Source organism: Equus asinus, chromosome X (assembly GCF_041296235.1).
Source record: "Equus asinus isolate D_3611 breed Donkey chromosome X, EquAss-T2T_v2, whole genome shotgun sequence".
Classification (NCBI taxonomy): Eukaryota; Metazoa; Chordata; class Mammalia; order Perissodactyla; family Equidae; genus Equus; species Equus asinus.
This window is the reverse complement of record NC_091820.1, coordinates 1,655,624-1,683,448: the sequence shown is the minus strand read 5'-3', so window position 1 is coordinate 1,683,448 and position 27,825 is coordinate 1,655,624. Positions and strand designations below refer to the sequence as shown.

At 44.3% G+C, this 27,825-nt stretch overlaps 1 protein-coding gene across 1 annotated transcript in view; it reads left to right on the top strand.

Moving 5' to 3' along the window:
- PRKX (protein kinase cAMP-dependent X-linked catalytic subunit) overlaps positions 1-27,825 on the top strand; it is a 90,681-nt gene that overhangs the window by 40,441 nt on the left and 22,415 nt on the right. Inside the window, exons 3-4 of the mRNA XM_070501820.1 lie at positions 10,487-10,750; positions 23,577-23,696. Coding sequence (XP_070357921.1) covers positions 10,487-10,750; positions 23,577-23,696 — 384 coding nt within the window. The remainder of the gene's footprint in view (positions 1-10,486; positions 10,751-23,576; positions 23,697-27,825) is intronic.

Genomic DNA, 27,825 nt, shown 5'->3' with positions numbered 1-27,825 from the left:
GATTAGATGAGGCCCACCCATATTAGAGAGGATCATCTGCTTCTCTTACAGTCAATTGATGTTAGGTGTTACTTCCACATCTAAAAAATAGCTTCATGGCAACATCTAGATTACTATTTGACCAAACAGTTGGGTGCCATGGCTTAGTCAAGTTGACATATAAAATTAACCATGACAATGGGCAAACGCTGGGAAGCTTGAGATGGAGACCAGGGTCATTCCATCATGATGACAGCAGAAGTGTCCAGTGTGATGGGAGCTCGCCAGGTTGGGTGACGCAGCAAGGACGACTTGTTGCATGGAACCAGGGAGGCCAGATTCCAAGTGATGGCTTGACCAGAAATGCCCTTGTAGACTTTGCTCAAGTCTGCAGCCTTAAAGAAAAGTTTTCTAGTCGAAGCTGGTGTATATTCCTCCACATTTTCTTGTAGGTTTCACATGACTGGTGAATTTTATCCTGGCTTATTCTCCTGGCTTTCTTTCTCCGGGCGCAGTCTTTCAAGCTGTCGTCAGTCTACCTTTGTTTGAAGAGTTGGCCCCTTCATCACCTTCTCATCAATACCTTGTTCCCAATTGCACAGTTAATACTCTGTTTTGTCTGATTTTGCAGCGGCACGTCTTAATCGAACCCTGTGGGCTGTGAGCTGGTGGTTCCCAATTAACTCGACTGTGACTGCAGGAGAGGATGGAGAAGACAGAAGGGGCGATGGGCTTTGAGCAGACAGAGGCTCACTTGTCCTAAGAAGCACCCTGTGTCATCTTTCTCCTTTTCCTCAGTCGTACTGCACTCCTGCTCTGCTCCCCTCTCCCATCTCATCCTCTCTTATTGCTCATTTGCCATAATGCTGCCAGGGTTCTTTTTTCAACATAAGAACGTGCCACATCTCTTTTTGATTGTGCTTATTGATTGCTGCCATTGTTCGGAAGAACGTAGAGTTGCTTCTCTTTTCCAGGGACATATTTCTCTTAAATGTTGCAGTTTGCTTTTGTCAACTTTGGAGATAGAGTTGGGAATCCTTTATCCAATGGATGCTTTTGTGAATGGGTGGGAGGGACTCCTTCATAGAGACTTTGCTTCGAATCGGCTGTTCCCATGTGGTCGCCATTCTTTGGGAATCAGGTACATTGAAGGTTTCGCTTCCTCTCTCGGGTCCCCCACAGTCCCATTTACAGTGTGATGGGTTAATAGACTTTAAAAGTAGAGGCTGGTGACTTTATACTCTATCTTGCGAGGTGATGGTGGTGGTGGTGCTGGTGGTGGTAGGAATTTCTCTGAACAGTGATGCAGTTAGACCCCTGTAACTGCTTACTGGACATCAGTTTTGCATGTTACGGATACACTTTGCTCCCTGCCATGAGGTATAGTCAGTCAGGCTCTCAGTAGAGAGAATAGCAATCATGGAGATGGTCATGCTTTATCAGGGCCGATGCACGGTGGTGGTCCAGTGGTACTGCTGACTTGATCCACGCCTAGGTGGGGAAGAAAGGATTGGATGGCTGGAAATCTCCATTCTTCTCCAGCTCTCACTACAGGAGTCAGGTCTTGGACTTCTACTCCGATGCAGTTACACCTTCAGGGTTTCTCAACCTCAGCACTCTTGACATTTGGGATGTTTGGGGTGACTTTCTGTGCTGGGGGCCATCCTGTGCACTGGAGGATGTTGAGCAGCGTCCCTGGTGTCCACCCACCAGATGCCAGTAGCACCACTTCTCCCAGTTGTGACAACCAAAAATGTCCCCAGGCATTGCTGAGTGTCCCCTGGAGAATGGAATTGCCCCACTTGAGAACACCTGCGGTCAAGGCACCAATCGAGTAGATGGGTGTGGGGTCCTATTCTCCCTTTCTGACCCAGCCTCTGAGCCTGCACTTCCACTGTTCCATCATGATGATAAGTCTATGGTCCCCGGGCTGTATGACTCAGTGCACCTTAGCAGAGCCAGGCCAGTGAGTTCACTTGACCAGCAGCTTTCTACTACAGGTCTGGGAAGAAAGATCTCGGAAATCTGTCACCCAGAGGGCCCATCCTTCTTGCTCTTGACCAAATGACAGCTCGTATCTCCCCTTAGAGGAATTCACACCTTAGTCTAGACTGGACGTGTCTCTACCTTAAAGGAAAGATCTTTGTTGGTGCCCACAGGCTTGGGTCTGGTCTCAGTCTCCATCCGTTCGTGGACAGGCAGTTGGGAAAACCATTCCTTTGTTTTCCTGAGAGTGAAAGAGGAAAGAACACCATGCTTCAAATTTTGTTGTCTTCTCTCTGTTTGAATTTTAAAAGCAAAAATCTACCAACAGCCCTCTTTCCTCTTTCCACATTGCCTGCAAAGAACAGATGTGACAGAAGAAAGGCTGCCACCTCCCAAATCCTCATTCCTCTTCTTTGTCCAAAAATAATCAGACGTATTTTTTCAGGGGAGGGGAGGCGAGGTGGACACTTATGAAAAGGAGATTTAAATTGTTCTGAAAGAGTGAAAATGTGAAGTCCGCAAAGAAAGTCTGCTAGGTGCACGCGTTGTAGATAATGGGAGAATCGTCAGCTCTCTGGGGCCAGAACCTGGGCGTAGGACGAGGTGGGCGTGTAAGCAGAATTTTGCAGGAGGAGAAAGGGTTGGCTGGCGGCCAGGTGGGGGCAGTCCTTCCAGCTGGAGAATGCTGTAGCAGCTGCCGGTCACCCAGGGGCTGGGATGGAGGGAAGAACCCGAGTCTGGCCGTGGACTCAAGTCTGGACGTGGGCAGGGTTGACAGCATCAATAGTAGTGGACACTTCAGAGGAGAAGCAGATGGCTAGGGTGCTGTGGGGTGTTAGACATCAGGTGCTGTGTGCACAGGACCCCCATGAGCCCCGGTATGTGGGACACAGGGCTTCCGTGTGCATCCGGGTGGGGCTGGGGCGCGAGGAAGGAGGAGGAGATCACACCTTCCTGGCTTGCCCAGTTGTGTATTTGGGGTGCCACATGCCTGCGAAGTTGGACCGGAGAGAGAATGGGTTCTAGTTTGGGATATTTCGAGTGCAAAGGAGCAGTAGGCAGCCGTCTTGGAAGAGAGCCCAGCGCAGGAGAGAGAGTGAGCAGTCATTGGTGGGGAGCCATCAGATGGGGCCACTGAGGGTGGGGGAGCCTTGGGGACAGGAGCGAGGAGACCGTGGGTGGGGGATGGAACATGCCAAGGTCACCTTGGGGGAGAGCTGGTTACCGGGGAGCCAGGTCGGAAAGTAGAAGAAATGTGCCAGAGCCTCAGATTGCACGGGGAGATGGAGTTTGAGGAGATAGGGTGACACTAGTCGGGTTTTCATCTTCTTTTAATGGCAAAAGACCAGGGGTTTTTTTTGCAGCATCTGGAGAAATTATGACAAACTTGAAGTTAGGCATCTCCGAGTGAGACTGACTTTCGAGTTAATGAGAACGCCTTAGGGTAGGAACCCTCCTTCAGACTTTGCAAACAGAAGTCAATGATCTGCTTTAAAAATAGAAACCGCTCCTGTGAGCTGGAGATGCTGCTCTGAGCTGAGGTCCCCACACAGGAAGGGAGCCGAACTCAGAGGTTTCCAGCTTAAGCAGTCCTAGTGATTGTAAACTATAGCTGTTTTTTTTTTTTTGCTATTTGCAGATTAGTATGTACGCTTGAATACGTTTTTTAATTTTTTAATTGCAGTAAAACATACCGGACATAAAAGTTACCATCTTAACTTAAATGCACAGTTCCTGGGCATGAAGCACACTCACATTGTTGTGCAACCATCCCCACCATCCATTTCTAGAACTTTTCATCCTCCCCAAACTGAAACTCTGTCCCCATTAAACACCAGCTCCCCGTACCCCTCCCCCAGCCCTTGGCACCCACCATATACATTCTGTCTCTATGCATTTGACTCCTCTAGGGACCTCCTAGAGGTAGAATTGTACGGTATTTGTCCTTTTGTGACTGGCTTATTTCACTGAGCATCATGTCCTCAAGGTTCATCCATGTTCGAGCATGTGCCAGAATTTCCTTCCTTTTTAAGCCTGAATTGTATGCCACTGTATGGATGGACCACCTTTTGCTTGTCCATTCAGCCATTGATGGGATACCGGGTTGCCTCCGCCCTTTGGCTACTGTCAGTAATGCTGCTGTGAACATGGTGTGCACATGTCTCTGAGTCCCTTCTTTCTAGAACTGCTTGAGTGCATTTTCAACATCTGATTCTCTTTGCTGTTCATGGTGGGCACTTCAGCATTTCCACTTGTTTGTTTTTATTTTCCGGCTTGCCTCACACCCTCATCCCTCTTCCTCCCACCCTCTCTCATTGCGAGGTAACCACATCATAGTCTGGTATGGATCCTTCTGTCCTTTTCTCTGCTTAAGGAGTTCTGCACATGGACACATACACACACACACACACGGTGTGGCATCATTACAGCTTATCATGCACACTTTCTTTGCCTGTCATTTTCATCTCACCTTCATGGAGATCCCTCTTGGGGGTTTTTGGTAGGAGATATTCCAGGATGCATGACCAGCGGTGAAAGCTGGCTAAAGGAGAGGCCAGGTGCCCTCCCTTTTCTTTGGAGAGAAGCTGGGCCATGCAGGTAGAGCTGCAGAGGACTGGGGAGCAGATGCCATCAGAGGGGCAGGTGTGTGTGCATTTGTGCACCTGCTCCCAAAACGGAGCTCTTACTGACCATGGTCATGCTTCCTCTGTGTTTTAGACCCTGGACTCCCACGAAGCTATGCTTCTCGCCCACACCTGCTGCCTTCTGAGCTACACTTCTGCATCCAGTTGGCTCCTGGTCCATTCTGCTCCAATCCGTCACAGACAGTTCAGGGTCCTTCTGTCCAACATGAATTCTTGACCTTCCTCCTTTTCCCCTACTCCCAATCAGTTCCTCGTTTCAGCTTCCCAAATGGCCTTTCCAGCTTCTGGATGCTGTCTGGGCACCATTTTTGATTTTCTTTTCTCTGCCTCTGTATTTACTCTACACAGCATCCTGCCCTTTCCTATTCTAAACCACATCTCCAAATCCGTCCACAGTCTCGTCTTCCCAGAAGCCCCCTTAGTTCATCCAGGTCCCCTCGTTTTCTTCTGAGTGGCCTCCTCAGGGTTTATCCACTCCTGATGACAGCAGGCTGGGGCTTCTTTCTGACACGAAAATCAGATGTTATCCTTTATTTTCACATCCTATCAGAAGTTTTCCTTCATGCATACAACAGAATGCAAATGCTCTGCCCTGTCTCCAGGGCTCCAGGGTTTGACTGGTACCTGTTTTCTACCTTCCTGTACGTCCCTCCCCTGCCTCCTTCGAGCAGAGGTGCATCCTGTCCCCAGGTCCTGCCTTCCGCCTGCTCTGGCCTCAACTCTGCCCAGCCATCCTGTGTTTAATGTTTAGATCTAGTCCTCTGCCAGCCCACAAGGCTCAGGACCATCAGAACAGGATCTGCCCTTCGCATTACGGTATGGCCAACACAGGACATTGCCTGGCACAGAGGGGGTCTTTGGTCAGATTTATCCACCAAATGAAGAAAAGAGCAATGAGTTGTAGAGGTCGCTAAAGAAAGCGGTTCATGAGTTCTTGATTGATGTTGCTCAGTAACGCTAATAATGCACCCAGTGAAATTCAGATCCAGAACATGCTGCTTTTTCTCATATCATGTGTGACAAACCCTGTCATCTCTTTCTGCTCTCAAACTTTTACTTTTTGGTAGACTCTGTGCAAGGCATGGAGTCCTGCAATCAATGATAATTGTTTGACCAACACATTGCCTGATACAGTTCATCCTGTTTCTCGTTTTGTGAGCTCAGATTTTAATTCATTTGTGGCCACGTAGACTTCACCCTATCAACCTACAAGCCCCAAATGATGACTAACTGATTATGAATGTTTTGGGGGTAGTAAAGTTGGTATCTCTTTAAATATTTTGGTTTTTAGTGGTAACACCCAACTCTTGACAGTTCTCTCCAAATAAGAAAAGCCTTACTGATGGAGATTTGAAGGAAAGATGTGTCAGAGGAATTTTTTTTCTTACGACATTTATGTGTCTTCAGTGATTTGGTGAAGGACAGGGGAAGCGGGACCCTCGGGGATTCTTTTTTTCATAGCCGTAGTTTACTCATTCTGCAGTACCTGCTATGAAAGCTATTACTTCCCAAGGATGCTGACGACTCATTGCACTTGAGTATGATGTGTGTAGGTAAAAATGGCAGCCCACTTTTTCAGGGATTACATCTTAGGCATGATTTTTGTTTGATTTTATTGAGATATTTGTGGAACAAACCTATCTTCATACATCTTTATGCATCGGTGTAGTTCTGCCTATCCAATCACTTCTTTGTGTGTTTGAGAATGTGATCATTGTGATTTATAGTAAGAAATATATCTTTGGTTTTCTTCCCAGTTTCTAGCGTAGAACTCCTACAACCCTTGGAATTTCCTGTGATGAGAGCCAGAAAGGTGTCTTTGTTATGTTAATGAGGTGGCTTTTGGCCCTGCCAGAGGGTGAGGGCTGGTTGCCAGGGGGACCAACCCTGTGATTAGAGGGTTGGAATTTCAACCCCACCCCTGACCTCTGGGAGGGAAGAGGGGATGGAGATTGAGTTCAATTGTCAATGGCCAGTGATTTCATCAGTCCTGCCTTATGTCACGAAGCCTCCATAAAAACCTGATAGGATGGGGTTCGGACAGTTTCTGGGTTGGTGAACATGTGGAGATTTGGGGAGAGTGATGCCTGGAGAGGGCGTGGAAGCTCGATGGCTTTTCCCCATATCTTGCCCTCTGTATCTCTTTGATCTGGCTGTTCCTGAGTTACATCCTTTCATAATAAACCAGTGATCTCTTAAGGAAAAGGTTTCTCTGAGTTCTGTGAGCTGCTCTAGCAAATTAAGGGATCCCAAAGACAGTGTCATGGAAACGTCTGATTTATAGCTGGTTAGTCAAGAAGCACAGGTGACAACCTGGTCTTGCGATGGGCGCCTGAAATGGGGGCAGTCTTGTGGGACTGAGCCCTTCACCTGTGGGGATCTGATGTGATCTCCAGGTAGATAGTGTCGGAATTGAGTTGACTCATAGGACACCCAGCTGGTGTCCCAGAACTGTTTGGTGGTGGGGGGAGAAAACCCACACGTTGGAGTTGGGAGCAAAATAATAGACACTGAGAGACACTGAGCCCTAACTCTTTTCCTCTATTGATCAATATGGATGATGGATCAATATGGATGGATGTTGGTCAATATGGATGCATGAAATTACAACTCAGCTGGAACCCGGGTGATGGAATCTAAGTTCTTTGACCCACTGCTCCTACCAGAATCTCCTGGTCTCCACACTTACAGTTGTTCGGGACTGACATACTCACTTGGTTGCTTAATCCTGAAGGTTCTTTTCTTAACTGCCAACCCTTTGTGACTCTGTTCTCATCTCCCTCCATTGTTAATTATCTCTGATGCCCCTGAATGGTGAAATTGGGTTACATCGGAACATTGTGGTGCATTGTTTTCAAGAGCTGAGAAAGGATCTGGGCAGATTATTATCCAGGTGATGGATCAGTAGGAATGGCTATAGGATATATCCAAGAATGCGTGCATCCTCATTGGTGAGGAGAGTGTGTGTGCACACATGTGCATACGTATTTGAGTGTGGGAAGAAGGGGTTGTATTCATTCTCTCACCGTTTCAACCAAATCCACAGTTGTAGAAAATGGTAGTACTGATTGGATAGTTTTGACCGTTTAAGTCTTTTCAAGGGCTCAAGTCGCAGAACTCCATGTCTTTCCTGGTGAGTGCTAGCTCAATTTGCCATCTACTCTGCCCCAGGGAAATCCAGAAAGTCACCAGCTTACCTAGAGGTTCGTTGTACACACTCACCAGTTGGATACCATTTGGACCCTAGACCGTGTTTCCCAGCAGAACAGTGAAATCATCGTTGGCTTCTCAGCTCACCCGCAAAAGCCCTGTGTGGCTGTCATGCATTTGAAATACTGTGTACTCATATTGAAGCATCGCAGGAAGGAATGGCCTCGCCTTGTCCAGCAGAAAATAGGGCATGTGGCCAAAGGAAAATGACTTGTAATGACTTGAAATGACAGAAGGAAAGCCAGTGTCTCATCCGTCTTTCTAACTGTAGGTTTCTCCCAAAAGTAACAACAGCAGTGAAAACCCCTAAAACACTCTTCCTGCTTCCTGCGTCCCTTCATGCCTCCACACCACAAATCTTGAACCTCTGAGCTGCAAGAAGTGAGAAGGGGAAACAGGAGACAGATGCACAGCTCTCACTAACCCAAGAAAGGAAGTGCGTGCAAGTCACCAAGGCTGTGCTTCCTGCAGACAGTATCCTTGGGCGGTCCTGCTGCCACGGGGCAGACATCTGGTAGCAACATAGAGAAAGGACGGCATTTATGCACCCCCTCTTTGTGCATAGCTATCATCCCCCAGCCACATCCTTATTGCAAACGGTCTGCATGTCTAAATGCATTTAGTGAAAGCCTTTTGTACATACGACCCGTTATTTCAGTAGTACGTACAAACATTGTGATTAGCAAAATAGACACTCATTTGAAAGTCAGAGCAGTGTTTTTTTGTTTCTCTTATTAAAGTGCTCTCCTGTGGGGTAGAAAAGTTGATCACGTCTGTGAGGGGGCATCTTTCCTCTCTACAGCCACATCTTTTTATTTATTTGCATTGTCATGCTCTCCTGACCACTGCCCATGCGTGTTCCTCTGTGATTTTCCTTTGACTTAATTGTTAGGTCTTTGCAAGCTATCTCCCCAAATGCTTTGTCTTCGTTTGACTTTCTTTTATTGGAATGGCCCATCCCAGCAGGCAAGACCCTGTGGTAGACCGTGTCCTGAGCATCCTCCTCTGGTTTCCAGGGCGTTGTTTTGTTTTTGGTGATGCCCAGATGGATGCCTCTCATTGGGATCATCTTTGGAGGGAATCACCAGTCCTACTGTGTGATGCAAGAAGATGCAACAGGGACGACTGCAGTGTTGACAACCACAGCCTGATCTTGCTTAACGTCATGCGCTGCGTCCCCGATTCTGCAGAGTGGTTTTTAATGAGTGACCCCACATACGCTTACTGTGTCATAGGCATCCTCATACTTCCTAAATCCCCTCAAAAACCTACTGCTTAGTTCCGCAGCTCATTTCTCTTTTCCCCACGTCTCCTTTATGTGAAAACGTTCTTTCTCCATCAATGCTGATCTCCCGAGCACGGATTTGTTTCTTTCCTTTAGCCAAGACTTCTAAATACGCATGGGACTCAGCGTCTTCTGTTCTCTTTCTGCTTTCTCTCATCCACACTCTCTTTTCCTCCCTGCTGCCTTTCTTCCATTCAGAGAGCTCCTCAATGCCTTTGTAAGGAGGCTCCATCTCTTCTGACTCCCTTGGGCAATCCTCTACTCATAATTGCTTAGAAATCTCTCGCTTTGGACTTTTTTAAGGGCCACCTTTCCCCAGCAAGTGTTTGAAAGGCAGTCTGTTACTTTACTCTAAATTTTCAGTCCTGATTACTGCACTGGGTGACCGAACTGGGCGTGATCCCTGAAGATGTGCCCACTGGGTATGAGTTTGCTCGGGCAGCCAAAACAAATACCAGAGACTGTATGTACAGACGGAAACAGAAGACATTTATGGTCTCACAGTCTGAGACCAAGTCTGAGATGCAGGTGTAGGCAGGGCTGGTTTCTCCTGAGGCTTCTCTCCTTGGCGTGTAGACCACGTCTTCTTGAAGTCCTCACATGGTCGTCCCTCTGTGCGTGTCTACGTCCTCATCTCCTCTTCTCATAAGGACCCCAGTCCTGTTGGATCAGGACCCACCCTCATGACCTCCTTTTACCTCCATCACCTCTTTAAAGACCGATCTCCAAATACAGCCCCATCCTGAGGTCCTGGGGGTGACGGCTTCAACATTGGAATTTTGGAGGACGCAATTTAGTCCCAAACAAGCTGTTAGGCAGTTTGTTATCAAAATATGGTGTTTACTCTTGTCCATTCTGAGATCTTTGCCCGTTTCACAGGATTCCCCTGTCTCAACATGTATCTATATCTATATCTTAACATCTCTCTGTACCTGACTCTTAACATCTACCTATATGCATGTGTTAACCTGTGTCCATAAACATACATAACATCTATCTTTGCTATATGTTAACGTGTATCTAGCTATACCCATAATGTATATCTATATTGAACCTTAACATCTGTCCATACTCATATCTTAGCATCTGTCCATCTATATGAATATCTTAATATCTATGTATACTTGGATCTTAATGTCTGTCTATACACACGTGTCAGCACCTGCCTATACCCAGATCTTAATGTCTATCTGTGCCCATTTCTAACATCTACCTATTCCCAGATCTTAATGTCTATGTATGCCCATAGCTTGACATCTGTCTGTCCCCAGCTCTTACTGTCTGCCTCTGCCCATCTGTGCCCACATCTAACACCTGTCTATACCCATCCCTAAATGTCCGTCCACGGTGCAGCCTTCACTCACGCGGTGGTCTCCCGCAGGTTCTGGACGTACCATGATGAGCGCTTCCTCTACATGCTGATGGAGTTTGTGCCGGGCGGCGAGCTCTTCAGCTACCTGCGGAACCGGGGGCGCTTTGCCAGCAACACTGGGCTCTTTTACTCTGCGGAGATCGTCTGTGCCATTGAGTACCTGCACTCAAAGGAGATCGTCTACAGGGACTTGAAGCCAGAAAACATACTGCTGGACAGGGATGGTCACATCAAACTCACTGACTTTGGGTTCGCTAAGAAACTGGTAGACAAGTAAGTGACCATTTTCACCCATTTCCCTTGCCCCCCTCCCCCCCGGCAACCACCATTCTACTCTTTGGTTCTATGAGTTTGTTGTTTTTTTTTGAAGATTCCACATATAAGTGAGATCATACAGTATGTGTCTTTTCTCTGTCTGACTTCTCTCACTTAGCATCATGCCCTCCAGGTCTATCCATATTGTTGCAAATGGCAAGATTTCCTTCTTTTTTATGAGTGAATAATATTCCCTTGTAGATATATGCCTCGTGTTCTTTATCCATTCATTCATTGACGGACACATCGGTTGTTTTCATATCCTGGTTATTGTGAATAATGCTGCAGTGAACAGGGGGGCACGTTATCTCTTTGAGATGCTAATTTCATTTCATTTGGCCGTATGCCCAGAAGTGGGATTGCTGGATCATAACGGTAGTTCTACTTTAAATTTTTTGAGAAACCTAAATACTGTTTTCCGTAGTGGCTTTACCAATTTACATTCCCCCCACCAGTGCACAAGGGTTCCCTTTTCTACACATCCTCGCCAACACTTATCTCTTGTCTTTTCAATGACAGCCACCCTGGCAGAGTCAGCTGATGTAAGTTAGCTTTTCTTTTTATCAGAATTATACATCTGCATCCTCTGAGTCAAGGACTCTCAACAGACAGCCACTTTCAACTCTGAGGGCTGCTCAGCCAGTTTTCTTGGTCCGTCTCCTGGGCAGCTTCCAAAATTGTCCTGTTGTTGTCTCCTTGTTCCTTCTTAAGTGGCTTACGCTTTTTATCGTTCTTCACTGTCTTTTGGGAGGGAGCAGAGCTGAATTTGTTTAATTCACCATCTTTGACAAGAAGGGATTATGCATTTAAACATGGTGAGGTCACCTTTATCTTGTTCAAAAAAAAAAAAATGTATCTTGCTTTTTATTTCTGATGATGACAAAACACCAAAAAAGTCCTTGCTGAACAAATAAATTATTAGTTTCAGTGTTTTCCTACGTAAATAAAGGTACAGCACATACACTAGGCATGAATATTTATTTGTGTTTCAGGTTAATTCTATAATTTAAATTCTCCTAAGTGGAATTAACTAGGCGAACATTCTGAACATTGTTAGCACCAGAGAGTTGATATCATTAAGAAGAATTCTATAAGATAACATCTTAGATAGTTCCGTATCATAAAATACCTTTTGGTTTAATTCACTCCAATAATCCAGAACGCTCTATTTAACTGGGAAAAACCATTTATACTTACTGTGTATAAGTCATGCATTGCTTAACGATGGGAATACATACTGAGAAATGCGTCATTAGGTGATGTCATTGTCCTGCTAACATCACAGAGTGTGCTTACACAAGTTTAGTTGGTACACCCTGCTACACACCTACACTCTGTGGTATGAATCTTATGGGACCACCATCATATATGTGGTTTGCCATTGACCAAAATGTCATGGAGTGACGCATGACTGTGATTAGGTAATATATAGTGTATAAAAGTATAATATTCAGCATATGTGAGGCTGACGTATTTGCAAAACTGTCTGTGTTGCAACATCATGAGCCTGCAAGCATCTTTTAGTGCCATGATCTGTAGAGACTGCATTCTCTCCTTTAGGAACAATGCAGCCTTTAGCATGTAGAATCTAAGAAAAACTCTCAAAATTTAATTCCCAGCCAGGAGCACCCCTTATATGAAGCACTGGGGGCTTCTCTTGGGGTCTAAAGGGTTGGGTTTGAATGCAATTGTACATTTTTACTCCAAAGAAGCAAGTAAGAGGGACGTGGCTAAAGGTGAGGGATGGAGCTGTCTCATTTTCTGTGTTGGCTCTTTCTCTCTGTCACGTCACACATTAGTTTTCTAGGTTGTTTTGTTTTGGGGTTATTTTGTTGTGGTTTTTGTTGTTGTTATGTTATGCCCTAATAAAACATAAGCTTTTTTCCCCCATACACGCAGTTGCCCACCACACGCCTGGGCAACTTAGGCATTAAAGAGAGAGACACCTGACAGAGCCGGAGAAAGACTGGGCTGTATTATTTCTAATGCCATCACAGCTCCTGCTGATAACCTGCAGTCATAAAATATTCCACTTAGAAAGACAAGGGTGTGTGTCTTGTTCCTCTGGACAATTTTAGTAATTTATGTTCCTAAAATTTCTCTTTCTCTAGAGCAGCGCCGTCTGATAGAAATACAACACAAACCTCGTGTGTTCAAGTTTTCCAGGAGCCATAGTTTAGAAAAGAAAACAGGTGTAGATAATTTTAATAATGAAGTCTCTGTTATTCGATATCTCCCAAATATGATCATTTTAACATATCATCAGTATAAAAGTTGAGAGAATTTTTACTGTTTTCGAAATCCCACGCGCATTTATTTCTTACAGGACATCTCAATGAGGGTGCTAAATTTTCATCAGAAATGCGTACTTGATCTTTGTTTAAAGTCCGTAACATTTAAATCTGGAGAAGCAGACTCACATGGCCAGGCGCTTCAAAAATACTTTAAAAGTTTTGCAGTAACTGTCTCGAGTATCAGTTTTTAAATTTAAGTTAATTACAATCAGATCAAAATTTCCGATCCTCAGTACATTTCAAGTGTTCAGTAGCTACAAGTGGCTAGTGGCTCCATATTGGCCAGACAGACCCAGAAAATGCACCTTACTGTCCCATTCCTTGACGAGTTGGGGTTGGATAAGGTGATAGCTATGTTCCTCACATTGGAGAAACATCTGCACTGAGGGGAAACTTGATTTGGGGGCAATTTTACACGAAATGACTCATCTCTGATGGTTTTTCGAAAGGAGCCTCTTGTGAACACTTTATAATGCAGTAAAATTCAGTCTCATTTTCCCCTATAGAATTTCATGTATTCCGTTTCTAAGAATAAAGCACATAAAAGTTAGGAGCTTTTACATGGAAGAGTGGAGACCTTACTTTTAAAAAAAAGTTGCTGTATCCCATTGACGCTGCCCCCTATTGGCAGCACGTGTATAAGTGTACCCCGTATTTATTTTTCTTAAGTCATTTTATTTGGAAGCCTGTTTCCAGAAATAAAATGTTTCACATATTCACTTGATTATAAATTTGCCAAACCAGCTTCCTATCCAGGTAATCCATTATGTCCGTTTAAGACTAAATGGATGAAGACAGTTTAGCACATAACATCAAGCAATTAATTTACTTAATATGTTGAATCTTGGAAACGAAGGCTCATTGCCATCTTGATAGATCATGTTTAAAGAACTTCATCTTTCTAGTCATGGGTAGTGTAGCTTGCAAAAATACATATTTTTTGGTGATTTTTCTCCTTTTTATTCGGCGTTCTGGGTTTGTTAAATGAAGTCCCTGTCTTCTGGGCCAGCTCTGGGGACACGTGCTCGTGGGCACATGGATGCAGCCCTTCCTCTGGTTTGGGATTCACATACTAACCATGACTTTTGAATAAAAATGGAAAGAAATTCACCGAAGTTTCCGGGGATCGCTACAAAATAGATGGAACAAAACAGAGTTCATCTCGAATGATATTTTTGAACATAGGATTTAGAGAAGTGTGTTTCTCATATTTTTTATAGCGTACGATACAACATATTTAAGCTTGTAATTAAGTACTTTCCTCACGTATATGAATCTTATGCCCCTTTGCTCATGGCCACTCGATTTATCCTGCTTTTCCTAGATTGTCAATAATGGAGGGATGTTTTTCTCTTCTAAGTTGATCTTACACAACTCATCTTTTCTCACTATGATTTTTCTTATTGCTGTATGAAACTATTTTGCATATACATTTTACATTATGCACATAGCCTGCCTAAAAGATTTAGGGACGAACTAGAATTATTCTTGATTTTTTGCAGTGATTAAAAGAAGCTACTGATAGATTTAATTTGGTTTTATAAGTAAAATACAGAGGATACCTTCTGAGATGTGGTTTTCTCTCTCTGCAACAGCTCCTTCATTATTATGATTCTATTGTATTATTATTGTTATCTATTGTTATCATTCTATGTTGTTCTATTGTAGGTTTATAAATTCAGTACTGTCCTTTGGATTTTTATTTCTGGCATCTTGCTAAGGGTAACATGGAACCTAGTCTTCTACAATTGTTACTTAACATTTCCAAGCAGACAGAAAGGTAGAGAGAATAGTTTCTATTAATACCTTTTGTCCCTATCACCCGCCTTCAGTAGGCATCAAAGCTTTGCCACCTGATTGGAAGTTTTTGCCCTTCTTCCATTTTTGTTTCTTGAATTATTATAAAGCAAATACCCGCCATCCTATCTCTAAAAGATCCTGAACTTTAAAAAAATAACTACAATGCCATTATCACATCTGAGAAAATTCTATAAGAAAATTCTTACTGTCATCTAACACCCGGTCAATATTCAAATTTCCCCCAAATGTCTCAAAAATGAGGATCTAACCAAGGTTTCCACACTGCTTTTGGCTGATTTGTCTTTTAGCTCCATTTGATCCATAAAGTTCACCTTCCAACTTTTTTTCCCTTTCTGCCATATATTTGTCAGATAAACTGGGCCATTTGCCCTGTAGGAAGCCCCACAATCTAGACTATGTGGATTGCTTCCTCACGGTGTCACTTTCCTTGTTCTTCTGTCCCCTGGATTCTTGTAAACCAGTGGTTAGCTCTCTGGACTGGATTAGAGGCCGGGCCATTGGACCCTCCTTTTCGCCCTTCTTCCGTCCGTCCTTTTCTTCCTTTCTTTCTTTTTTGTCTTTGAGAAATAGCTGGTGCTGACTTTCTGTTGTGGCTTTTGTGTCCAGCAAGAAGAACGGACCACATCCTTGTCTTGCTGTAAGTGGAGTGAAGATGGCTGCTCTGTGGGTCTGAGTGTTACCGGCCCAGCCTCCCTCCCTACTGTCCACTCTTGCTCCCATCTACACCGAACTGTGGGTTTTGGCTCCTCTGATGGTGGTTGCCTTGCTCCAGCCTTCCAAGAGAGATGGCACAATGGTGACATTCTCTGACATCCCTTCTGCATTTCGTAGCTGGAATTTTTCTATAAAAAAAACACTTCACCCGCTTAGCCATTGGGTGACCATGAAATACTGTCCTTGACGAGTGGGCAGGGGGCATGCTTCATTCTTACACTTTATTTAAGGGTTTTTAAAATCATGACCTGGGACCTTAGTGATCTCAAATGCTGCCAATGCGTCTTTTAAACATTGTTGGTCTCTACTCAGAAAACATGTGATGTCATGCATTTTCTTCCAAAGCAATTTTTTTTTTTTTTTTTTTTTTAATGCTTAAATTGGCCCCATCTTAGTAGGGAGTGACTGCTTAATGGGTGCAGAGTTTCGTTTTTCAGGGTGATGAAAATGTCTAGTTGGGAACTAGATTGAGGTGGTGGTTCCAGAACATTGTGAATGTGCTAAATATCCCTGAATCGCTCACTTTAAAATGATTAATTTTATGTTATGTGAATTATGACTCAGTTGAAAAAAAAAACAATCCCGCCTATGTAGGAACCACTTCAAGCTGCCTCCTGTACCCTTTTGTAGACAACCCATTGGCTTTGAGAACTTCCTTGCGTTCATTCACTAGAAGCAGCCCAGGCCCCTTTATATATGTCCTTCTTCCACCCTGGAGCCAGCTGTTTCTTCAAGGTGGAAGCCTGGATTCTCGGGTGGGAAATAGTATTTAAAGCCCACTCTGTGAGTACTTGGATGCTCTCTGATGTTGGAGTTTCATTGCTTCTAGGCATTCTTAATGGACAAAGTTGAAAAATGCTTTTTTTTTTTTTTGAAAGAGAGAGGTAAATGTCATCCAAACTTTCCAAATCATGTTTAAGGCTATTGGTTTTCACTTAATTTTTATGAATTATTCTTGTATCTCTTTGCTTACCCTGAAAATCTTGTTAAACCAGGTAATTTATTCACAGCAACAAGTGCTCTCAGTGCCACACACAGCTGACTTCTGTACATGCCACTGTGGCTGAGATGTGGATTCTAATCCTTTAATCTTTTATTTAGGAAAATAGAGAACCAAGCATAAGTTAATTCATGAAACTGGTGAGGGCCTTCATTTCATGGATATGAAAACTAAAGTTGTACAGGATGGAGATGTATGTCAGGTGTCATACATCTCAAGTATTTGTCAAGTATTTGATCAAAGCCAGGCTTTGAAATCCTTTCCTCTCCCTCTATCTAATTCTTTCCACCAAGCCAGGGCTTGGCAGACTGTGCCAGCAGGATCCGGCCCTCCACATGTCATTTATAAATAAAGTTTTATTGGAACACGTTATCACTGTTTGTTGACATTCTGTCTGCAGCAGCGCTCATGCTACAAATAGAAGAGTTGTATGTTGGTGACAGAGACCTGATGGCCCACAATGCTGAAAATATTTGCTATCTGGCCATTTACAAAGTTTGTCTACCCTGGAACTAGACCATCTGCTTTGTGAGCTGCTCAAAAGTGACCAGAACGTATATTCATATCCTGGAAGATTATTCAGCCATGAAAAGTAGTAAAGTTCTGACACATGCTACAACCTCAGTGAACCTTGAAAACATGATGCTGAGTGAAAGAAGCCAGACACAAAAGGCCAAATATTGTCTGAATTTACTTATGTGAGGTATCTCAAGGAGCCAGATTGTAGAGACAGAAAGTAGAATAGAGGTTGCCAGGGACGTGGCTCCCCTTGTATTGGTGTGTCAGAAACGCTATGGTTTACTCCCTGAATGCTACACAGACTCGTGGGCCTGGGAAGTGCTAAGGATTCCTGAAGCAGACGCAGTGCGTCTGCCTGTCTCTCTCTCTCTCTTTCACACACGATACTTTAGAATTCTTCCAGTTCCGCGTCTTCGTTTCACAGATGAGAAATCCAAGGCTCTCAGAGGTGCCCACATTCCCACAACGGCCAAGTGGTAGTACCTTCCTGCTTCCGGATCAGACTTCTTTCTGTTATCACGAGCCTCTGTTATGGAAGCACCAGAAAGCAATGGTTAGGAATGAAGGGCAGCTATGGGGATTCTTGCCTCCTATTGGACCGGTGACACTGCCTAGCTGGTGAGCTTGGGTGTGTCATTATTGCCTCTGTGTGCCTTGCTTTGCCTGTCTGTGAAATGAGGAGGAATGTTCCTACCCCATAGGACTGTTGGTAAGAATGGATGGATCTGTTCATCAAAAAGTATTTCTTTAGAACTGTTTCCGGCACATAGTAAGCACTGGGTGGACATTATCATCCTCATCATCGTCATCACCGTCATCATCATCACCATCACTGTCATCACCCCATTGTCGTAATCATTATCACCATCACCATCATTACCATCACCACCACCATCATTACTATCACCGTCACCATTACCAGCACCATCATCATCATTATCACCATCACCATATCATTACTGTCACCATCATCACCATCATTATCACTCTCATCATATCATAATCATCATCATCACCATCAACATCATCACCACCACCATCATTACCACCACCATCACCATTACCATCACCATCACCATCATCATCACCGTCATTATCGTTATCACCATCATCACCACTGCTGTGGACTGAATTGTGTCCCTCCAAAATTCATGTGTTGAGACTCTAACCCTCGTTGTGACTCTATTTGGAGATAGTACTTTTAGGAGATAATTAAAGTTAAGTGAGGTCAGGAGAGTGGGGTTCTAATCTGATAGGATTGTTGGCCTTATAAGAAATTTATTTCTCACAGTTCTGGAGGCTGAAAGTTTAAGATCAGGGTGCCAGGTGATTAGGTCGCTGGTAAGGACTCTCTTCCTGGCTTTTAGATGGCTTCATTCTCACTGTGTCCTCATGTGGAGGAGAGAGTTCTCTCTCTTCCTCTTCTTATAAGAACACCAGTCATTGGATTAGTCCTGTCTTAATCCAGTATGACCTTATCTTAACTTGTTGACATCAGCAAGACCTTATTTCCAAATCAGATCCCATTCACAGGCATTGGGATTTAGGACTTTGGAGGGAACACATTCACCCCAGTAGGATGCCACGGAAGGCAGTAGGGGATTAAGAACACATGAACATTTGATTCTGTATTGTACAGAGCGTCCTGTCTCTCCTTGGTTAACACAGCCTCCTACGCCCCGCCGTAGTGGAACTGATAACAGAGGAAACTGAGAACGACAGGTGTTACCTTGCCTTCTCTCCAAGAGCCAAGTGAGCAAAAGGAGATAAGACCAGAGGCATGGATAATTCACAGCCTGGACCAGCAGTCTCAGAATAACACACAGGGCTCTCCATCTTGTCTTAGCGTATTTACCCAGCCTGAACCTCTATAGCAATCAATGCCTCTATACATCCAGGAAGCATTGGGGCTTTTTCTAGGAAGCTTTTACTCTCGGGGTGTCAGGCTGCCTGAGGCTACTTGGAAACTGGAAATTTACACAGCCTTTGATCTGTGCCCCTTACTAGGATGGAGCCGAAAAAAGACTCCCATTTCCAAATGCAAGAGGAGATGCTGCCCCTGATGCGTGTACAGTTACCTGCCACCACCTCCACCTGGTCTTAGATCAGCTAAGAGCTAGGCTTCCAAGCGACCTTCAGGCGACCTTGCATGTGCTACCAGCCTGGAAAGCCAGCATTAATGGGCTAATAAGTTGATTGTTCTGCAGAATTACAGTGGCATGAGCCAAAGCAACCAAGGTTGACTCAGTTGGGCGTGGCGGGGAGAAGGGATGTTTCTAAAATAGCCTGCATCCGACTCAGTCCTTAGACTTAAGTCTAGGGGGTGAGAAGTGCCCCATTGGACCCCCAGGTTGTTCCATGAACCATGATTGGCTCTAACTTGAACTGAGCACCTGGTAGAGTGAGCCCCTCCTACTTTACTCTGCGTAAGAGGAACCGGGTCTCCCTCCCTCCTTTCCTTCCTTGTATTTGCTTCCCCCTGCCGTACCTTCATTCCCAGCCGCTTGCCAGACTGCCCATTCCAGGGACTGCAAAGTCTCTGTCTGAGCCGGGGTAACGTGACCCCGTTCCTTCAACAGGATTTGAAATTTTGATCGCAGTCAGTTTGTTTTTATCACAGGGGGTTATGGGGAAATAGGAAAGAGTCTGTTATGTGAAAGAAAGAGTTGGAGGTTGGGAATAGGGAGGTGTCACGGGGAAGGAAGCAGAGAGAGTGACCCAAGAGGACCTTTGGGTGGGTTCGTGGGAGGAGCTGAGGGGCCTAACCCAAAATCCCCATCATGCCAGCAGTCCTGGGGGGGCTGGGACCAAATGTGCTGCTTATAAAACAGGCTTGGTGCACGCTTGGTGTGATGCGCAAAGGAAGTGCCAAGTGGCTAGATATACCCATTAGCAGACTATATTGAAGTACCTTTTTGTTTTCTCTATGTTAAATCTGCAAAATAGAGATTCTTCTATCAATACTTCTATCATCGCATGGCTTTTTGGAGGAGTCCTTTACAAAGTATCTATATTTTTTTCCTCTCCTAAGGAGCCACTTCTTTTGTCTAGAGACAGGCGCCAAACACAAGTGCAACATTTAGCAAGACAGGCAGGTGTGGTCTGGAGGTGAGCTTGAGGTCGGAATTGCTAAGTGAAGAGCCCCACGTGACATTCTACCTGGCAGTAGAGCACCAGCTGGATACAGCTTGGGCACAGCTCTCTATCTGGGGTTATAGATTCCCGGATCCCTTCCAAAGCAACCCTTTGTCCAACCTCTCCTTAGGTCCTTGTCACCTTACCTTGACTTCTGTTCATCAGACACTTCTTCCTGCACCTCCCTTCCATGGGGGGCACCCTGCTCCTTCCACTTCTATCTCTGTACTTTTTATAATTTTAATTGTAGCAAAATAGGTATAACAAAATTTACCATCTTAATCATTTTTAAGTGCACAGTTCAGTGGCATGAAGCACATTCACATTGTTGTGCAACCATCCCCACCATCCATCTCCAGAACTTTGTCATCTTCCCAAACTGAAACTCTGTCTCCATTAAACACTCACTCCCCATCCTCCTCCCTCAGCCCCTGGCACCCACCATCTACTTTCTGTCTCTGGATTTGACTCCTCTTGCGGACCTCCTATGACTAGAATCTTAGAGTATTTGTCCTTTTGTGACTGGCTTGTTTCATTGAGCATGATGTCTGAGGGTTCATCCATGTTGCAGCAGGTGTCAGCATTTCCTGCTTTTTTAAGGCTGAATAAATATCTCATTGTTTGGATGGACCACAGTTTCTGTGTCCATTCATCTATTGATGGACACGTGTGTTGGCATCCACCTGTTGGCTCTTGAGAATAATCCTGCTACGCATATGTGTGTACAAATATATCTTCAAGTTCTTTCATTTCTTTTGGGTGTATACCTAGGAGTGGAATTGCTGTATCATATGGTGTTTCTATGTTTAATTTTTGAGGAACCTCCGTACCGTTTTCCACAGTGGCTGCCCCGTTTTACATTCCCACCAACAGTGCACGAGGGTTCCAATTACCTACATCTTCACCAACACTTGTTGTTTTCTGTTTTTTGATAGTAGCCTTTCTAATGAATGTGAAGCGGTTGTCTCTGCACTTTTGACTCCTTTTCTTCTTGCTAATCAGGGGGCAAAGTCAGAAGGAGGACCCCAAGTTCTTACTCACGGAAACCCCGTCACACCCTCTGTCTGACCTGTTACTGCCCACCTTAGTGACCTAGCATACTCTCAAAATCTGAGCACACGAGTGGGTACTCAAAGTGTTTAAAGAGACAGGTGTGGACATCATTATCCCAATTTTCTTGACCCCCAAAGTGGTATTTTCAGACGTTTTTCCTCTCATGCCATCCTTTAGCTTGTATTCCATTACACAACACAATTTATAATACACACCAGGGAGTGTGAAGACCCCAGGTGCTTAGAAGTAAAGTGTAATTGTGTGAGTGGCCCACGTGATGTGACAGACATGGGGGTGTGTTCATTTCCCGGGGCTGCCATAACAAAGTACCCCAAACTAAGGGGTTTAGAACAAGAGGACGTTATGGTCTCATAGTTCTGGCAGCCAGAAGCCTGACGTCAAGGTGTTGGCAGGGCTATGCTCTGCCCAAAGGCTCTACATAGTTGTATATTCTTCGTTGTGGGTCCTTCTAGTTGTGGCATGCGGGACGCTGCCTCACTGTGGTTTGACGAACAATGCCATGTCCACGCCCAGGATTCGAACCAACGAAACACTGCCGCCTGTAGCCGAGCGCGCGAACCCAACCACTCGGCCACGGGGCCAGCCCCTACAATGTGGTTTTTTTAAAGATTATAGTGTGATGATTTAATATACATTGTTAGGTCATCACCACAATCAGTTAGCATGTCCGTCACTTGACATAGTTACCATTCTCTTTTTGATGGTGAGAACACTTAAGATCAACTCTCTCAGCAAATTTCAAGTATGTAATACCATATTAGCTATTAACTATAGTCACCTTGCTGTACGTTAGGATCCCACAACTAATTCATCTTATAACTGAAAGTCTGTACCATTTGACCAACCTCTCCCCACGCCCCCCTCCCCTAGCCTGTTTCTGCTCTCTGTTTCTATGAGTTTTACTATTTTAGATTCCACGTGTAAGTGAGATCTTACAGTATCTGCCTTTGTCTGGCTTATCTCACTAAGTGTAACGTCCTCTAGGTCCATCCATGGTGTTGCCAGTGGCAGGATTTCCTTCCTTCTCATGGCTGAATAATATTCCACTGTATATATAGCCCCCATTTTTATCCGTTCGTCCATCCATGGACACTTAGGTTGTTTTGATGTTTTGGCAATTGTGAATAACGCTGCAATGAACATGGGGCTTCAGGTACCTCTTTGAGATGCTGTTTTCATTTCCTTTGGATATATGCCCAGAAGTGCGGTGGCTGGTTCATATGGTAATTCTATTATTAATTTTTTGAGGAAAATTAGAAAATTAAGAAAAATGGTCTTGCATTTTCCATAGAGCATAAAATTTAGAGATGTCAGCAGAGACTGTCCAAATCTATAGATTTTAATGAAACATTGTGGTTCTTTTTAAGTGTAAATAGAATTCTCTTCTAAGGAGAAGAGTAAAGGAACTCCTTCCCCCACTTGTTATGACAAAGAGAGATCTGAGGCAGCACAGGAAGAGGTGACCGGAATCAAAACCAACAAACCAGACAACCAGAAAGTTCCACCATTCATGCACGGTCCAGCTGGGCTGGTCAGAATCCTTGCTTCCTCTAGGTGGGGCTCAAAGCTAATTTTTTTGCAAGTGTCGCTTCGTCAGCAGAGAAAATCCTTTCCAAAGCTCTCTGCCTTGTTTAAACCCCAAAGATCCCATTGTCCCTTAACCTAAGGATTTCCAAAAGCCACTGATGAAACTAAAATGACCGCAAACCCACAAAAGCATTGAAAACACGCCAGACCTTTTGAAGAGCAGGTGGAAAAGACCACTAGCAGTAGCTGTCAATTCCCTGCCGTAGGACAGACCTAGCTTATTTAGACACAAGGAGCAGACAGGTGCATTCTTCGGGGGCGCACTGAGATGGGGTTGATGAGTGAATTCTTGACTTGTTCTTTTTAATGTTATTTTATAGGAAGACAGGTCCTGTGGATTTTTTGCTTCTGAGTAACAAGGGTAAACAGTAACAATGGGCAGCAATGATAACAAGACTGACTTAGATTCTATTTGTGTTAATGAGTGTTTAGATGGGAACAAGTTAGACAATGTTACTAAATGTTAGTAAGACAATGTTGCTAAGACAATGTTACTCTCTTTATCCCTTACAGTGTATCCATGGGGTGGGGGACGTGCATCATTTTGGTCAACTAAGTTACTGTAAGATTCAGCTTCTTTTAAGAGTAATGTGTTCGTCAAGCACAGCTGAATTTTCTGCATTCCCATCTCTGTCCGCAGGACGTGGACCCTTTGTGGAACGCCCGAGTACCTGGCCCCCGAAGTCATCCAGAGCAAAGGCCACGGGAGAGCCGTGGACTGGTGGGCGCTCGGCATCCTGATATTTGAGATGCTCTCGGGGTGAGTAGGGCTTCTGTGGAGAATCACCACTTACTCCCCAGTGCTTCCCTCCCCTGCTCACTCGCCCTGCCTTTGTGAACTCCTGGGACTGTGCACTGGGGTTGCAGACACTTGGGGTGTGGTCCCAGGGCAATGCAAACCGACACTTAAGCTTGCTTTCATGAGAGTAAAAACACAGACTTATTGCAGAAGCTACAGTGCACGTCTGTTGAGATCCTTTTCCTGTCTCTACATGTCTCCGTCATCCTTGAATATATTTGTCTTCTGCATGGACTCTTTTTGGAGTAACTTGCAGAGCTGAGTAATGTACGTGTTGCAGAAGGATAAATAAATTAGGACTTTACGAACGAGCAGCGTGCCAGGAAGGAAAGAGTGTATGCTCTCCTGACATCCCAAACTTGGGTTGGACAAGATTTGGAAGGTCGCATCTTCTCCGCGTCCAGATACCAAAGAGGTGGACCGATTGTCAAAGCATCATGTTAAATGTTCAAGTGTGCCTGAGGCATGAGACAAGTCTGATTTTCCTCTACCAGGAATGTAAAGCAAGCATCCCCCTCTTAGAAGTCTCGGAGTTGGGGTTCACCCTCATCCTGTTATTAGATGTTTCATGTATGTTCTCCTGACTGGAATTTCCTGAGACGATGAAGCACTGTGCCACCTTACCCAATGACAGCCTCTAGAAACAAGGGAGCTGTGGATGTGTGCACCCACGAGTAAATATTCTACTGCGCGGCTCTTTCTGAGCTAAAGGCTCTTCTCTCTGGTGGTGTGGCCGACAGGCAGCTGGCCGGCGAGGTGCCCAGGACAGTTGCCGGGGGCACTTGGACACGCCTCGGCCTCCTTCCGCCCTCTCTCTTCTTCCCTTTGTCCATCCTTCTTCAGCTTGTGTGTTTCCTGCTGGTGAGTCTTGCAGACACTGTGAGTTTACTCCCAGTTGTAGGAAAAGCCACATCCTGTTCTCCACCTGTCTCATTTCCTGCAGGGTGAGTCTAGAGGTTTTTACCCAGAAACCTTCCTTGGTTTCAGGTGGAAAGAAAGAGGGAGTCATTCTTCTGCATTGAGGCTGTGGCCAGCCAGAGTGGAATATGTGAAAACCTGTGTTTACGTGTTTGTCTGTCAGTCATCCATCTGCCATCTCTTTCATCTATCTACCTACCTATCATCTCTCTCTCCACTTATCTATCTGTTGTTTATCTATATCTATCCTCTATCATCCATCTATCTATCTGCCTATCATCCATCTATCACCTCTGTCATCTATCTACCTACCTATCATCTCTGTCTCTGCTTATCTATCATTTGTCTATATCTGTCCTCTTTCTCTCATCCATCTATCTACCTATCATCCATCTATCATCTCTGTCATCTATCTACCTACCTATCGTCTATCTTCTTAGCTATCTTTTATCTATATAATAGTCTTCTATCTGTGTATCATCCATCTATCAATTATCCATCTATCATCTCTATTTATCATCTATCTATGTATCCTCTGTCATCTATCTGTCTGTATCTATCAATCAGTCTATCATCTATTTTGAATTTTCTATTACTCTTTACTCAAATGTCTCCAGCAGTTCACATAGAACCAGATTTCTTAATATACACCCTAGCTCAGGAAGTCCCAAGCCAATCAAAGGTTAAAAGAAATTACACGTCAGATCAATCCATGGAGAAGATACAACAGTTGTAACTATTTATACACCCATACAGATCAGCTTCCACTGTGATACCTATAGCACGTTGTCTTTCTGTAATATGATTTGACCACAAGAGGGCAGTATTGTCTGAGGAGAATTGAATCCTGGTGTCTGGTGATTTAAAACAGAATGAGGCCCACGTGTCCTATGTTTTCTCTTTATTATTAGGGTAGAATATAATATTATAGAATAAAATAATATGGAATCTTATTGGTAAACACAATATTGGGGCCTAATATACTATTAGAATATAATATTGATAGAATAGAAAGTTATTAGAATAGAATTAGAACAGGTTATTAGCATATATTAGAATTATTAAGATTATATATAATCATTATTAGAATTATTTAGATATTATTAGACTGTATTAGAACTTAGAATGCAGTATAGTAGAAAATGATGTAATTAGAATCTGATATATTATTAGGCTCTATTATTAGAATAATTGATCGTGAACAACTAAAACCCTCTCCTAACCCAAAGCACAGTAAGCTCACCTTTGCAGCACCTCAGACTGTGGCCTGGCCCTCCCCTGGGATCACTGGCCGCCCTGCTGTCTCTCATTCATGCCAGGAGGCATTAGCCTTTCCCCTGCCTACAAGGCTCCTGTAGGTCGTCCCCCTGGCTGGACCCTGCTCTGCCCTTCCACTCCTTCTGTTTTCTTTACAGCACTTATCAGAATCTGCAGCCATCAGGTGGTGTGTCTTGACTGCACGAGACCACTGGACCCAACCTGCCCTTCTCGCCCCCTTGAGCCCAGAGACTTCTGGTGGCCGACTGGACGGGGTTGCTATGCCTGTTGGGCAAAGTCCTCTTGTCTCCATCTTGCTTATTAGATTTCCATTTTCTATATTCGCATCCTCTGCAGGATCAAGCGACAGACTGTTTATTCCTTTAATTGGTCCTTTAAATCTTTCATGGGGTACAGGAAAAACCATTTGTTGGGTAAAACCTTCCATGTGATTTTGGTGGGAGATCATCTCATTTTCATTGAGTGAGAAATGTTTAGGTCAGATAAAAAATGCATGGTACCTTCTGGAACAGAATCACTCATAGGCTTTTTCAGTAGCACCAAGCTCAGCTGTGGTTTCTTTCGTCCTCATCCCCTTTCACATCTCTCTCTCTCTGGAGAGTTCAGTGGCACAGACCTGTTTCTGTGGAAGGTGGGGTGTGCGTTTGCAGTCTCATGCATGTGGAACGTTAACTGCAGGGCAGTGCATTTGCAAACCTTTTGGCCTAAGGACTGACCCTAAACATTTTCAACAACCATCTCTCCCACAAGTTATCACGTTCCTAAAAGTTATGAACACTCCTAAAAGTTATTATCAACCCCAAAGAGCTTTTGTCTGTGGGGGTTGTATCTGTCAATATTTACTGCATTTGAAGTCAAAACTGAAATTAAAAATATATACATGAATTTATATAAAATAATAAACTGATGAAAGATTAAGCTAAATCGAATTTTTAATGAAAAAATAGCTATGCTTCCTAGAATAAAAAGCACCTAGAGAGAAGAATAACCTTGTTTTACATTTTGCTAATCTCTTTAACCCCCAGCTTAATCCAAGGCACCTGGATTTTCCTCGTTTTCTGCACCGTCTGCTGTGATATGTTGTTTTGGTTGAGGTTTATGAAGAAAATGCAACCGCATTCAGAGTTGTAGTCAGAAAAAGGACCTCACAAGTTCTTGCAAAGGCCTTGAGGAACCGTGGGGTCCCCTGGGACCCCAAGTTAAGAATCGTGGCTCTCCTGCCTCAGACAGGCCTCTAGGGCTCTTTCTTTCATTACACTTTGCCTCCAACCCGTGCATCGTCCAGCTTGTTGCTTTTGGCACTTTTTCTGAAGAACAGAGATTTTCTGTTTCATCCAAGCGTATCAGAGCAAGGGATCTTTGAGGAAGAAGTCAAAACAGGGTGAAATGATAGCAGCCCCCCCCACCCTTCTCTCTCCAAAAACTCTTTTTTTCTTTCGCGTGAACCCATTTCTAAAGGACCCGCCTTCCCAGGCCAGCCCCCTGTTAAAATGTTGAGCAGATGACGTTTTGGCTGATAGTTTAGGACCATGTTTTTCTAATGGGGATCTCTGCGAGTCTGATGAAGAGCATGAAGTTACAACAACTATGGCACCTCTTTCTGGAGCATCTTTTACTGCAAGATTTAGGTGGGAAGAAGGGTTGTATAAAAGTGATCATGGGTGGATGGTGGGCAAAATGGCAGAATTGGCGTGAACTAAGGTGAAATTCTTGAGGCTGCCTTCACGCCAAGTGTGTCCTTTTGATTACAGCTCTCACCACAGCTAACTTTACCTCACCTCTAACGCCTGATTCCGCATAATGAGCCCTCGCTGCCTGTTTCTTGAGAATTGGAAGTATTTTGTACGCTTACGGACAGAGATTTGAGAAATTCCTAGGGCACTTTGCACATGCA